Raw genomic sequence first — 13,778 nt, 5'->3', positions numbered from 1 at the left:
TTCCTGAGAAAATGTAATAATTAGTTTAGTCAATCATACACCATTCTTTCTTTCTTCATAAAATTACATGCATTTTGATTTTAAATTTTTCTGTAAAAAACATAATTCTGTAAATATTATAAACTATTCTAGTCATATTGTATTCAGTTTGTTTTAATAAATATATGACTATTTTCTACAATAATATAAAAAATTTAAAAGTTATATTAAAAAGTTATATTAAATATTTAATGTATCCCAAAATATCTATCTATCTACAGGGTTTTTCCTGGGTCAAAATTGGTCTTCGTGGTGGCTGACCGACATGGTCATCCACACACAGCAAAGAGTACCCTAGTACCCACATGGTCCACAAGTCCAATATTGACAATAAATGTTAAATTTAAAACAAATACAAAGAAACAGTTGTTTTTTTTATCCTATTCATGAAAAAACGATCACTGCCATCTTTTCTTGCCCTCTTTGCAAAAAAAGCCACGACTGGCTTTCATAGTTAAGAAAGATAAAATCCTTTTTTGATAGACCTGATAATTATTTTAGTATAATCATATCAATTAAAAATGTAACGTTAAAAGGTGTAATAGTGTATTTTTTACCATATAAAATTTAATAAAATTAGCAGCTAGCTATAGCAACAGATCTAGTTTCATCTCACTCCAGTCTAACTTTAAACTAAATTATTTTATAAGTAATTTACTACACTTACTACACAGGCCTATACATACTGTGGATTATTAAGGCTAAATTTTACTTAACACTCTTGCTAAATGGGGTAAGCACACTTACTTTCTGATTTCAGATGTGTATGTTCTTCTAAGAAGTAATGATTTGTTATCAGTGTTTGGAATAACGGCGTTTAAAAGAACGGCGTTAGGTAACGACGTTATTTTTTCAGTAACAGGGTAATCTAACTAATTACTTTTCCCGTCGTTACAACGCCGTTAACGTTACTGAACGTTAAATGCGGTGCGTTACTATGCATTGAACTGTTTCATTTAATATGCAATCCGAACGCACCCCTGGCTCACACAGCGAGTGAGCAGGTGGGTTAATAACGAGATAAGCGATTATGATTGGCTAAGGCAGAGTCATGTGTTTCATGGTAGCCAATCAGAGCCAGTGTTTTTACACACGCGCCAGCGGCGCCAAACACACACAGTCACACACACGCAACAGCTACACAGAGATTCGCAGCAGCAGCAGAAATGGCGAGTCAGGAGCAATCCGATGAAAAGTTGCCATTTTTAAGGTGGAGATATAAGCACTACTTCAAATTCATTGTAGTCAAAGGCAAGAACGTGCATGTAATGTGTACATGTAATGTGTCACACACGCATCTACAAAGCTAGTGGCCAAAAACACTTTTCTTACAAAGAGTGCAGGATAAAACTCTTGCTGTCTGTTGACGTGCAATAAATCTCTAAAGTTATGTACGAACACCTGTCTGTTCTACTTATTTCAACTGACTTGTGAAAACTGCTAAAAAAAAAAAAAAAATTATTTGACATTTAGCAACTTTTTTTTTTTTTTTTTTACAGTAACGCAAATAGTTACTTTCCCTGGTAACGAGTTACTTTTATTATAGAGTAATTCAGTTACTAACTCAGTTACTTTTTGGAACAAGTAGTGAGTAACTATAACTAATTACTTTTTTAAAGTAACGTTCCCAACAGTGTTTGTTATACACCGATTCAGACACTGACGGGCAGACCAATTGCTTTAACCATTCATTATAATGAATCAGCTCAAAGGAGTCATTAGGTCACAAATCAGACTTTAGCGGACGTGTTGTGTGGGAATCCTGGCTGTTAGGACATCATGAAAGATTTGTCAACACACACACACACAAAATACCTCATAACTGTATAGATTTTTCTTTTTATTATTATTTTTTTTATATGGTGCTGAATAATTTTTGGTCCCAATTTAATTATTATTATCATTATCAATATTATTATTATTATTATTATTATTATTATTATTATTATTATTATTATTAATCAAATTCACTAGTGGTCCACTGTATGAAGAATTTTTGGGTATAATATGTCGCAGTTCACTTTATTTTGCTATACTCACCTGCATAAATGTATTATAGTGTCCTGCACCAAAAAAATATATAAAAAAATATATCTGGTGTCTGAATAATTGCTGGTTTGACTGTGCATTAATTCTTGTTAAAACTACAAAGTAATTCAGTCAAGAGCAGTGTGTGATTTTCTTTTTTCCATTTTCTTGGATTAACATTACAGCAGCTATATAGCTAAATTAGGCGCGGCCACTTTAAGAGACAATCCATCCAATATAATACACGTCAATTTTTTTTCTAAACTTTTTACTTTCACTTAAGACATACTTTCCAAGACGGTATGATTTTGACGGTATTTGTATTTGACGATACAAGAGCAAAATAAGGCAAATTCAGTGTTCAAGTGTTTTGAGACGCCTCTCTCTGCATGAGCTCTGAACACCAGAACACCGCGGTGCTGAATTGGGCTCTTTCACATCCTTTTCTGTTTGTATAAACTGCGATTTGTAGTTGTTCGTTCAGGTGCAGAAGGAAGTTCAAGGAGAACTCTCTCTCCGCTTGCTCACCGAACACAGCGCGAGAGTAACAGCTTCTCAGTTGAGCTTTTCCACGTCTTGTGTTTGAATGCTTTCTTGTGTTAGAGTGCCCACGCGGGGGTTCTCTCCGTCACTCCGTCAGTAGCCTGCTTCACTCACAAATCCCAATTACAGATCAAATAAGGCTTTGGCGGGACAAAAAATCGTTTTGGTGGCCGCCAAAATCTATCTATCTATATATTATTATTATTTTTTTTTTTTTTTTTTTTTTGTGGATCCTCTAACATCCTCTTGCAGACCCCAGTTTTGAATAATGTTATCAAGTTTCAGCATTATCAAGCAGTACTTCACGAGTTCTCTGTGGCTAGAGAGTCTGACTGTGAGGAACCGCAGGCTGAGGACACTTTCCAGGTCCCCTGTCAAGCGACTGAGATCAGAGCTGGGAATTAGCCCCTCTCAGAGCTCACAGGGTGAAAGGTCAAACTCTGACTCTCATTGCAGATAAAGAAGTCTTTTCATGTGCTGGCCCCACAGACCAAAACACACAGACGGACTCTGAGTCGCTCTGAACTCAAGCATGAGCTGCTGACGGCCGGCTGAGGAAACCTTTCCTGTCAACATGTAGATCATCTTTTCCATGCAGTCATCCACCATTATTCAGATACCATAACTACACCATTATTTGCTTTGTTTTTGGTAAAAATTTAATTTTGTTATAATAGACGTATTTGTTCTTTTGTTTACTTTTCTTAAGCTTGTAGTGGGGAAATATATTTCTTGTCTGCTTTTCAGAAAGAAAAAGTTGATACTTTTACATTTTCACGGTGCCATCGGCCGATCAGGATTGTTATGATGTAATTTTGACATGACAGTTGGTGCAAACAAACGGCACCCCTTTGTTTGTCAGAAATTAGGTAGAATAGCTTTTTTTGCAGTCTTTAATATGCTTCTTCTCAACAATTACTCTGAACTACACTTATTAATTGTTAGCTTTCTCCAAGAGGCCTAGATTTCATGTTAGTTCTGGACTGAAAGGGAAAATTTGGGCTATTTGTTGCTTTTTATTGTGAGGAAAGTGGCAAGGAAGTAAAAACAAATCATTCGAGTTGGGCAGACTCTCATAAGATTGTCTCTGAGCATGTGCACTTTGACCTGAAAAGAGGAAATGAGGAAGTTTGAAGGCTTCCCTGATCAGGGAGTCAGCTTGTGTCAGCAGTCATGTGGGGATGTGTGAGTGTGACTGTGAGAGTGTACAGTCTGGATGTATATATAGAATTCTGTTTTAAGCCCCTGGCTGCTTTTTAATCGAAGGCAGAGATAATAATAACATGTTTTAAAATTACTCTGGCCCATATGACAGTTCTTAGGCGGCAGTAAATCCATTCATGCAGCCATTCATTCATGCACACACAAACTTGTGCCGTCTCACTCCCAGGCATCTGTTCTCACTGTTTGTTTCAGCATGTTTTTATATTATTCTAAAGTGAAAAATTAACATATCCTTCAAACGCAGCTAAATATCCATGTTGACTAAACAACTAAAAGGGAGACTTATTCTTGAGAGAGCGCTGTGAGTGCTGCTGGATGACACACTCAAGTACAGAGACACTTCAGCAGGTGTTTCCCTGCAGGTGAAGATGCTTTAGGTCTGTAAGCCACATCGGCATCGGTGGTTTGTGAACAGGAACACATAAACAGGCTTTGGCAGGTTGCAGAAAGGGGCTCTGGCCAGCCGTATATGAGGATGTCATGCTACGTGTCGCTAACCCAGCGATAGTTGAGGGGAGGTTTGCTTATTCTGTCTAGGGGATCTTTAGCTTCAGGATTCCCATCATGGTCCTGAAACCTAATGTAATGATAAAACCTTCATATTCATCCGGAAGAAGGAGGCGGGAACCGGCGGACAATCAAAAACATTTTAATAACAAAATAAACACAAAACAGCGCACCAGCCCCTCACGGACGACTGGTGCGCATAAAATAAAAACCAAAACACAACTAAAAGCCCAGGCCTGGTCCTCTCTCGTCCTTCACTGTCGTCGCTCCAGTTTTATATCCTTCCATCTCCTCCATGGGCCTCGAGACCGGTGGGACGAACAGGTGTAGTTCATCTCCAATCACTCCCCCGGCCTCGCTCCCATGTCCCTCGGCCCCGCCCCACTCGTCACATACCCCCATCGCCCCTCGCAGGCCGGGGGGTACTCCCGAGACTGCGCTCTACTCCCCCCCCCCTCCCTCCGGGGGGGCCGCTCCCGGGGACCTGCGGGAACCTGGGGGTAGGACAGGCGAGGCGAGAGAAAAGGAGATGGAAGGAGGAGCGACAGAGACGAGAGAGGGGAGAGAGGAAAAAAAAAAAAAAAATTCCGGTTCCCAGACGCACCGCTGCTCGGCCCTCCACCAGCTGGGTGATCTCCTCCGCGGTGCCTGGCGGTGGCACTGGACGGCCCTCGGCGGACGGCATGACACTCCTCCGCCGCCCGGTGGACGGCGACGGCTCCTCCGGTTTTGGGCAGCCGGCAGGAGTCCCCCGTTCCCTGCTCCTCCCCGTTCCGGCGGATGGCAGCAGGCTCCGGCCACCTGGCGAACGGCGCCGACTCCTCCGCTCCCTCACGGACGGCAGCCGTCTCTCCACATCGTGGGCGGCCGGTAGCGAGCTCGCCCGTCCCCGGCAACTCGCTCCAGTCCACCGCCTCGAGCGTCCATGGCGGCACACTCCTCGCCAGCTCGATGGCACCGCGGATTCACCACAGCGGCGAGGGATCTTCAGCAGCGCGTCCCTCCTTCTCCCGGGTTTCGGTACCACTGTAACGATAAAACCTTTGTATTCATCCGGAAGAAGGAGGCGGGAACCGGCGGACAATCAAAAACATTTTAATAACAAAATAAACACAAAACAGCGCACCAGCCCCTCACGGACGACTGGTGCGCATAAAATAAAAACCAAAACACAACTAAAAGCCCAGGCCTGGTCCTCTCTCGTCCTTCACTGTCGTCGCTCCAGTTTTATATCCTTCCATCTCCTCCATGGGCCTCGAGACCGGTGGGACGAACAGGTGTAGTTCATCTCCAATCACTCCCCCGGCCTCGCTCCCATGTCCCTCGGCCCCGCCCCACTCGTCACACCTAACAATATTGGGGAACTTCAAAAGTGTGATTTCCATGCATAAAAAAGAAAGTAACATTGTCTTTAAAAAAAAAAGTCATGGAAATTCATTTATTCTATTTTATGATTAGTTGAAGTATTTAAGCTAAAAATTACTCTTTTTGAGTCCAGTCTTTAAAAATGGATTTGCAAAAATCCTGGAAAAACAATGGAAATTTACTGACGAGAGTGCGGGAACCCTAAAGTTTTTTTAGGCTAAAATTTCACCCTTCATTTGATTAGATGGAGGGGTGAATGAGCAAGTGACACAATAATCACAGACCGCAAGATATTTGACAGGCCCAGTGGTAAAGGCTTTGTGTTTGAAATTATGAAAAAAAAAAGGATTATTTAATCAAAAAGTTTTTTATGACACAATAAAATTACATGAGCAGAAACATATAATCGAAATTCTGTTGGAGTTTGTTGGGCTCTTAAATGAGTACAATTAATTATATAAAATTAAACAAATAATTATGTAAATAAATAAATAAATGATATTAATATTGATATACACTGCTGTTCACAATTTGGGGCTGGTAAGATTTTTTTTTTAAGTCATTCAAGAAAAACAGTTTACACAAAAATATTAAGCAGTACAACTATTTTCAACATTGATAATAATCACGGTTTCATTTTTGAGCAGCATATTAAAAGGATTTCTGAAGACTTGAATACAGCTTTGTCAACACAGAAATAAGTTAAAAATATATTAGAATAGAAAATAGTTGTTTTAAACTGTAGTATTTTTTTTACAATATTACTGTTTTATTGTAACACATTGATTAAAAACAAATGCAGCCTTGGTGAGCATAATATACTTCTTTCAAAAACATAAAAATATTCTTACCAAGCCAGTTGTGTATATGTGATGCATTGCAAATTTCATTTGATGAGTTAACCAACATATATGATACATTTTTAGTATATCAAAAAAAGTATTGCAAATATAATATTTTTTTTTTGCTATAATATTGTAAGGAGCCCATTTGTCTTTTGTTCTGAATGACTTTGATCTAAATACATGTGCAAAGTAATTTAGTCACAGAAAGAAAAGAAAATTATTTCTTCTGTCTGAAGTTCTGTCTCTTTTCTTTTACAGAATTCATCACAAGACCATCATCATCTTCATCACCAGATTTTTTTCCAGTGGGGTTTGGATATCAGAAAAGACACCTGTCGGATGACATGCACCCCGAGCAGAACATGATCTGAAGGCCCTACCAGGAGGCCACATACTTCTTTCTTCCTTCCCTCCTTCCTTTTTTTTATCAGTGGAGGAAGACGGGTGAGCCCAGCTGCCTCAGACAGGTGGCATACGGAGAGAGAGAGAGAGAGAGAGAGAGAGACTCTCTCACATACACATCTTCATACACAGAGGCGACTAGTCGCTGTTCGTGCTCCTGTAACTGCCTCAAGAAATTTTGACCTCTAACCTCACCACATCTCCAACCTTGCCCCCACCCCTGCTCGGCCAATCACAGCAGCCATGGGGAGGAAAAAGATCCAGATCCAGCGAATCACAGACGAGCGTAACAGACAGGTGAGTGCAAAGCCTGACGGTCTGCAGCATCAGTGTTTTTAGCTGAACATATGAGAATTGTTTTCAGTTTTGAATACGTAACTGAAAATAATTCATTTCGTCAGCTATCTCTGGAATATACACAGGATTAGAACTGGAAACCTTTTTATTAGTTGTGACTCTTGAGTTGCCTTAAGTTGCGTCTGTAAGTTAGACATCTTGTAGAGGGCAAACAGCATGAGGCAAAATCAAATCTTACTCCTCCAGTGCAAGGTTTTGGTTGATTTATAGTTGAGGTGTGGATTTTTTTTTTCTTTTTAAGTACTTTTTCCTATAATAGTTTAATAAGCAGAGACAACTACAAGTTAACTACTGATAGGTTTTCATTCTTTAGGATGCAAACACTGGTGCTTTCAAAGCATTGCTGTTTGTTTGAGTGGTGCAGTTTTTCAGTTTATGGCTCAACTGATGCAGCAGGATTTTGTTCCGTTTTTATTACTTTACATTAATTTGAGCTTTAGTATTAGTTTTTTTTCAGAAATGTGCATTAAATCGGTACCATATTGTTTACTGCCTGATTTTTGGTTAAATTAATTCATCTGGATTTGTCTGACCTTGGATATTACTGGATACATAATTATAATATAGTTGATTTTTAGAAAATCAAATATCTATTTTTTATACAGTACATTCTAATTTTGTGATACATACATTCAATTCTAACTGATTTTAATCTTTATTGTGAATTTATTTAGAAAAATTTAAATGTCATAGCGGCCAATTATATCAGTTTTCAGCCATAACATGAAAATAATTATCATCTGCTAAATTTATAATGTTGTGCATCACTAGTTTGTTTTAGTCTATGAGTACATTTAATTTTAAGTTGTAGTATTTTAGGGCTGCCATAGGTAATGCGTTACCTTATAAAATTTAAATATGAACAATTGTATCTGTTTGAAAATGTAAAAAAATAAATTAACCACAAAAAAAATCTGTATAAATAAAAGTATAAATTAGTATAATTTAGTATAAATAAAAAAGATCAAACAGATAACGAATTTTTTTAATCAAGCACTGAAACAAATAAATGATATAAATATACAGTATATAATAGTTTTTTGTGTACGTTTTGTTTAAGCAGTTTTATTAACTATACAAACACTGCAATGTTTGACTTGTTTAGATTAATACATAAGAAGTTGTTTTCATTTTTGCTATTTTGTTATATTCAGCTAAGTGGGGTTCACCTAAGGTTCATTTCTGTTCTCTCGGCTCCCCATGTTCCACTCATGTAAACCTCTCATATAAAACCTGTTAAATCACAAACTTCATAACAGTATCCAATTGAAAGCTTTGAAAGTAATTATGGTGTTTGGTTTAGAGTTAGAAATTCCACTCACTAGTGTGTAATCTCTTAGAAAGATGGCTGTGAAGGTATGGGAAATGTTTTTTTGGTCACAGTTGTGCTGATAGTGGTAGTCACTCTGAACGGGGCAGGTGTGCATACTCAACCTTAGCCTGCTTCGCTGTGTCAGCGCTCTCTGTCTCCCTCAGGTGTGCCTGACTAATCATATTTAAGTTACAAAAAAAAGAGTTGTGTAGTTTGTCTGACCCACATTAAGCCTCAATTTGTACTAAATATCACTTTTAATTGAGATTCCTTCTGGAAAACTACTCTGCTCTCTACATCTTGTCCTTCCGATCTTCCTGTGGTGTAACAGGTATTTGGGCAATTAAAGAATTAAAGAGTATGAAAAGAGGATATGAACTACAGTCTTTGCTGCAATAAAATGTGCATTTTAATTACCAAACTCCAGCAATGAGTCAAGTAGAGAAGAGAGATGTAGAAGAACGGAGGCGTCCGGAACTGACAGACAGCAGCAGGTGAGAGAGCGAGCTTGAGTCTGCGTGTGCGGTAAAGGTCAGTAGGTAAGCAATCGGCCCTGAGGTTAATTGGATTGAGAGAGAAGTGGAAAGAAGTCAGGTCGCTACCTCAGTATTCTTCACAGTGATAAAGTTGTATTCTCCTGTTGCCATTGGTTACCCTGCGATTTCTATTTTCGATGGCAATTATGTTGCTGGTGTTTATCCTGGTGCTGCCGTGGAGAGAAGGAACATCAGCTCCTTGATTGTTGAGCTGGAGAAGATTCTTTCACTCAAAGGAAAAGGGCTTTTATTTGCAGAGATGCAATCACTGTCTGCTAACACTGTCGAGCTGTTAAGGTTAAGGAGTCCTGGGTTAAAGCAGAAAAACTTTCTTTCTTGAGGTGGCACTTTTGCTAAAAGTGAGCAAGAAAGTGGTAGAAAGCCGGTAAATTTTGAGAGAGAAGAATCTGTGGCTAATACCTAGTCAACCTCTGTGCACTGCAAAAATTCCCATAGGAGTAGTTCACAAAATATTTAAAGAATCCTGTCACTATATTTTTCGGTCTCATGTGGTTCCAAACCATTATGACTTTGTTTTCTTCTGTTGAATTACAAAAGATGTTTTGAAGAATGTAGTTGGTTCATCTTCACCTTTCTATGACAATGAATGGGCACTGGAGCTTTCACGCTTTGAAAATAACACAAAAGCACCATTGTGACACCATAGTGCAAATTGTGACTTTGTCTCCCAAAGTTATCTAACATCCTTAAAATAAGACAAATTTACCTGAGAAGAAAATTGCATTAGATATAGTTCTCATCTCTTCACTCATCCTTGTCTAACTTTGTCTTCCTCTTTTTCTTAATGTTTAACAACATTTTTCTCCTTGTTTAGTGTCATTTTTAACAGCATTTTTAATGGCAATTTATAGCCAAATTTGCATGTGCATCTCCCCAGTTAACTGTTAAGTGAACTCTAAAGAGCTCAGCACGTCAAGATTGTCTTAAATGTCAGTATATCCCTTTAAATAATCATATATCTTATCGTTATTATTTTAAGATAACATGTTTATGATATAATAATGGTGCTTTTGCATCCTTTTTGAATTTTGAAAGCTCCAATCCTCATTTGTGATAATTAAATTTCAATTGAAAATCAAAACCGATTTTTCAGAATATCTTCTTTTAAAGTTTCACTGAGGAAAGAAAGCTATATGGGATTGGAAAAACATGAATGTGCATAATTGGTTGTTTTAAGTGGACAATAACTTTAGTATCTTCTTTCTTGTTTCACTGCAAATAAAAGATCTTCACCTCCATCATCATCAACCTCATCTTTCTCTCTATCCACAGGTGACCTTCACCAAACGGAAGTTTGGTCTGATGAAGAAAGCCTATGAGCTCAGTGTGTTGTGTGACTGTGAGATTGCCCTCATTATTTTCAATCACTCAAACAAGCTCTTCCAGTATGCCAGCACCGACATGGACAAAGTACTCCTCAAATACACAGAGTACAATGAGCCGCACGAAAGCAGGACCAATGCAGATATCATTGAGGTAACACAGACGTACAAACCCACCATGAATCCTTCCAATTTCAGGTTGCAGGAAATTGTTTTGTTTGTTTGTTGGGTTCATTCATCCTTTATTTGTTTGCTCCTTCTCTTCACTCCTTCCTTCCTCCCTGTCTTTGGTGAACCGTGTTAATTCGGTTGCAGTAGTTCAGTCAATAGCCTAATTTGGTCAGGACTAGTTTTCCCTGAGGAGGCCAGGTAAATTTGTGTTTTTCCTCACAAAAACCTTGTTAAAACCGCAGAGCAAATTACGTACTGTTTTCCCCCCAACACACAAGTCCTCTGAGAATGATCCCTTCCAAGTAGAAAAGTCTGTAATTGCAATGACTTGTTTTCATAACGTTTCTCCTAATTTATTTTGACCTTTATCTAATACTGTAACTAAAGCTAAATTCATTGTTTTATTACATAGTGAAGCTTCATTATTGATTTAAACCATGCTATTACGATGCTAATTTGACTTAATTTATATATTGCTTTATTTACGTGCTACTCCAAGGTTCTTAAAAAGTAAGCCTGTTCAATTAATCGCATGCGATTGTCATGCGCATCTCATCAGTAAAGCCAGTTCCTTGATTAGTAGTAAATCTCCATCATCTGCTTTCAGATGGAGCGGCATTTAATACACAGATCCTGATGAGGCTTTACTAATGAGATGTCCATGACAATCGCATGCGATTAATTGCACAGCCCTGCTTCTTAGAATATTATGGTTTTACCATGTCCAAAATACATTGGTTATACCATAGTGTAAATCCACAACATTGCAAATTCTTCAAGAAATGCCAAGGCTTTTGCATAGCTAAACACTCTTCCATTAGGAGGCCGAGCACATCTGAGAGAAAGAGTGTGTGTGCACGTCTAGAGAGCGTGAAGGGTTGTTCAGAGGCTTGTGGATCTCTATATTCCGCTGGCTAACTGCCTGGACGATGGTGGGACAGGAGAGGTAGGGACAGCTGCACCCTCTACCACCTCCTGCCTTTGGCCAGAGAGGAAAAAGTGGCTTACACACAAACACACACACGGTGCCCATCCGGTGTCTGTCCTGTCCAACACAAGATGGCGACTGCATGTGTGTGGCATGTTGTTATGGGGCGCGTAACATTAACTCGGAAAGAACAGCAGCAGTGGAAGAATGTCTCAGATAGTATTCAACACAATATGAATTAAAAGGATAGTTTACTTAGTATGAAATGAAAATTCTGTCATTTACTCTCCCTCATGGTATTTTGAACCTGTACTCTGTTTTATTTTTCCTCTTCATGCACCTTAATGCAGCTGTTTCCCATAATGAGTAGCTCAATGCAATTTATTAATTGGAAAATGCGGTTTGTTGAAAATAATGGCTCATATTGCAAATGGACCAGGTTTGGTTCTTAAGTTTAGCTCACTGACTCAATGATTTGGATATTTGGTCCTCGAGTTAACAGCTCACTGGAAAAGAAGATTATTAGTGAACAACAACTTATAGAACTATCATATAATCTCACCGGAAGAGTAAGAGATGGTCTCAGATAGTATGGTTTCTTTTTATTGGATAGAACTGGTACTCAAGTTCGGCTCACTTGAATTTGGGTCTTTTACTCACTCAAAGCTATCATGACTTAGGAAGATCCAGGATGTAGTGCACAAGTCACATGAGTCAAATAATATAAAAATAACTGAATGTTGATTGAAATTGCATGATGGTGGGTAAATCATAACATTATTGTAATTTCTGGGTGAACTGTTCCTTTTAAACTTAAAATTTGTGTGTGTGTGTGTGTACAGAAGTTTATTTCTGTAGATTTTTAGAATTACTTTTCAAAATTAGATGTTAATGCCTTGCATTTTACAATGCAGTCATCAGAGGGTGAATAATTCTGTATAGTGTTTGATGTTGAGAAACTGATGACTCTTTTGCAGAAGCCCCCAGTGGTACAGGTGCATGTTTCCTGTTGGGTGCAGCTGCAGAAGTCTCTTGAGATAGAGTGTGTGTGTGTGTGTGTGTGTGTGTGTGTGTGTGTGTGTGTGTGTGTGTGTGTGTGTGTGTGTGTGTGTGTGTGTGTGTGTGTGTGTGTGGGTGGGTGGGTGGGTGGGTGGGTGGGTGTGTGTGTGTGGGCGTGGGCGTGTGCGTGTGCGCGTGCGCGTGTGTGTGTGTGTGTGTGCATGCACTGTGGTGAGGGCGTTAGGCCGCTGTGGGCCACATCAGCTCAAGCCTGACTGGGCTGCTTTGTGTGTGTAAAGGCTGAAGGCTGTCTCATGCAATATTGAGAGGCAGAGTGACAGTAGAGGCAGACCTGGCACTGAGATCCCAGTGTCTGGCCTGATGTTTTCGGGGGAAGTACCATTCAGAAGGCCCTTTCTGTGGTTCATGCCCAATTAAAAACATGTTCTCTGCTTTACTTGGTTATTTGACTTAGGAAGAGACCAGGAAGAGAGAGACATGCAGGCAAAACGAGGCCATTCAATAAAGTGAGGGAGATTTGTTGTTTATAAATTATGAAGTGGCTTACATTTACCCAGAGAAAAACCCTCATTCACCTTCACACTACAGCTCACTGTACACACACACACACACACACACACACACATATTCAGGCAGGCATGCTTTCACACTGATGCATGACTGAACAGATGCATATGTACTCACACAGCCTCTCTTCTTCTCTCTTGCCACATCTCTCTCTTTGCTCTCATTTCCTCGCTTGTCTCGTGTTGCACGTGCCTAGTGTGTGAGAGTGTGTGTGTGTGTGTGTGCGTGTGTGAATGTATGGGGGCTGCCTGCTTTTTCTGCCAGAGCTTGTTAATCTGCTTGACTGCAGATCCCAATCAGAAGAGAGACAGAGAGAGGGAGAAAGAGACAGAGAGATGAAGAGTGGGTGTTTAAGGATGAAGATCCTGTAGATATCAGTTGAGATTGAAAAGAGGTGGTAAGAAGGCTTTGCCCTTTTTCATAAGCAGCTCAGATGAAGAGGCAGTGGGGACTTAAAAACAACATGAGATATATATATATATATATATATATATATATATATATATATATAAATATATATAATTTTTTTTTTTTTTTTTTTTTTCTTAATAAATGGGTTGGTGTGATTCATCATCCTCACCTTTCTAATGA

General features: G+C 39.1%; 1 protein-coding gene across 1 annotated transcript in view; it reads left to right on the top strand.

Annotated features, from left to right (window-relative positions):
* LOC132103118 (myocyte-specific enhancer factor 2D-like) overlaps positions 1-13,778 on the top strand; it is a 63,260-nt gene that overhangs the window by 25,715 nt on the left and 23,767 nt on the right. Inside the window, 2 exon segments of the mRNA XM_059507959.1 lie at positions 6,810-7,250; positions 10,452-10,655. Of these exon segments, the coding sequence (XP_059363942.1) occupies positions 7,197-7,250; positions 10,452-10,655 (258 nt within the window). The 5' untranslated portion in view covers positions 6,810-7,196.

This window comes from Carassius carassius, chromosome 24 (genome assembly GCF_963082965.1).
Source record: "Carassius carassius chromosome 24, fCarCar2.1, whole genome shotgun sequence".
Lineage (NCBI taxonomy): Eukaryota > Metazoa > Chordata > Actinopteri > Cypriniformes > Cyprinidae > Carassius > Carassius carassius.
Note: the sequence above shows the minus strand (reverse complement) of the source record. Positions and strands in the feature narration are given on the sequence as shown.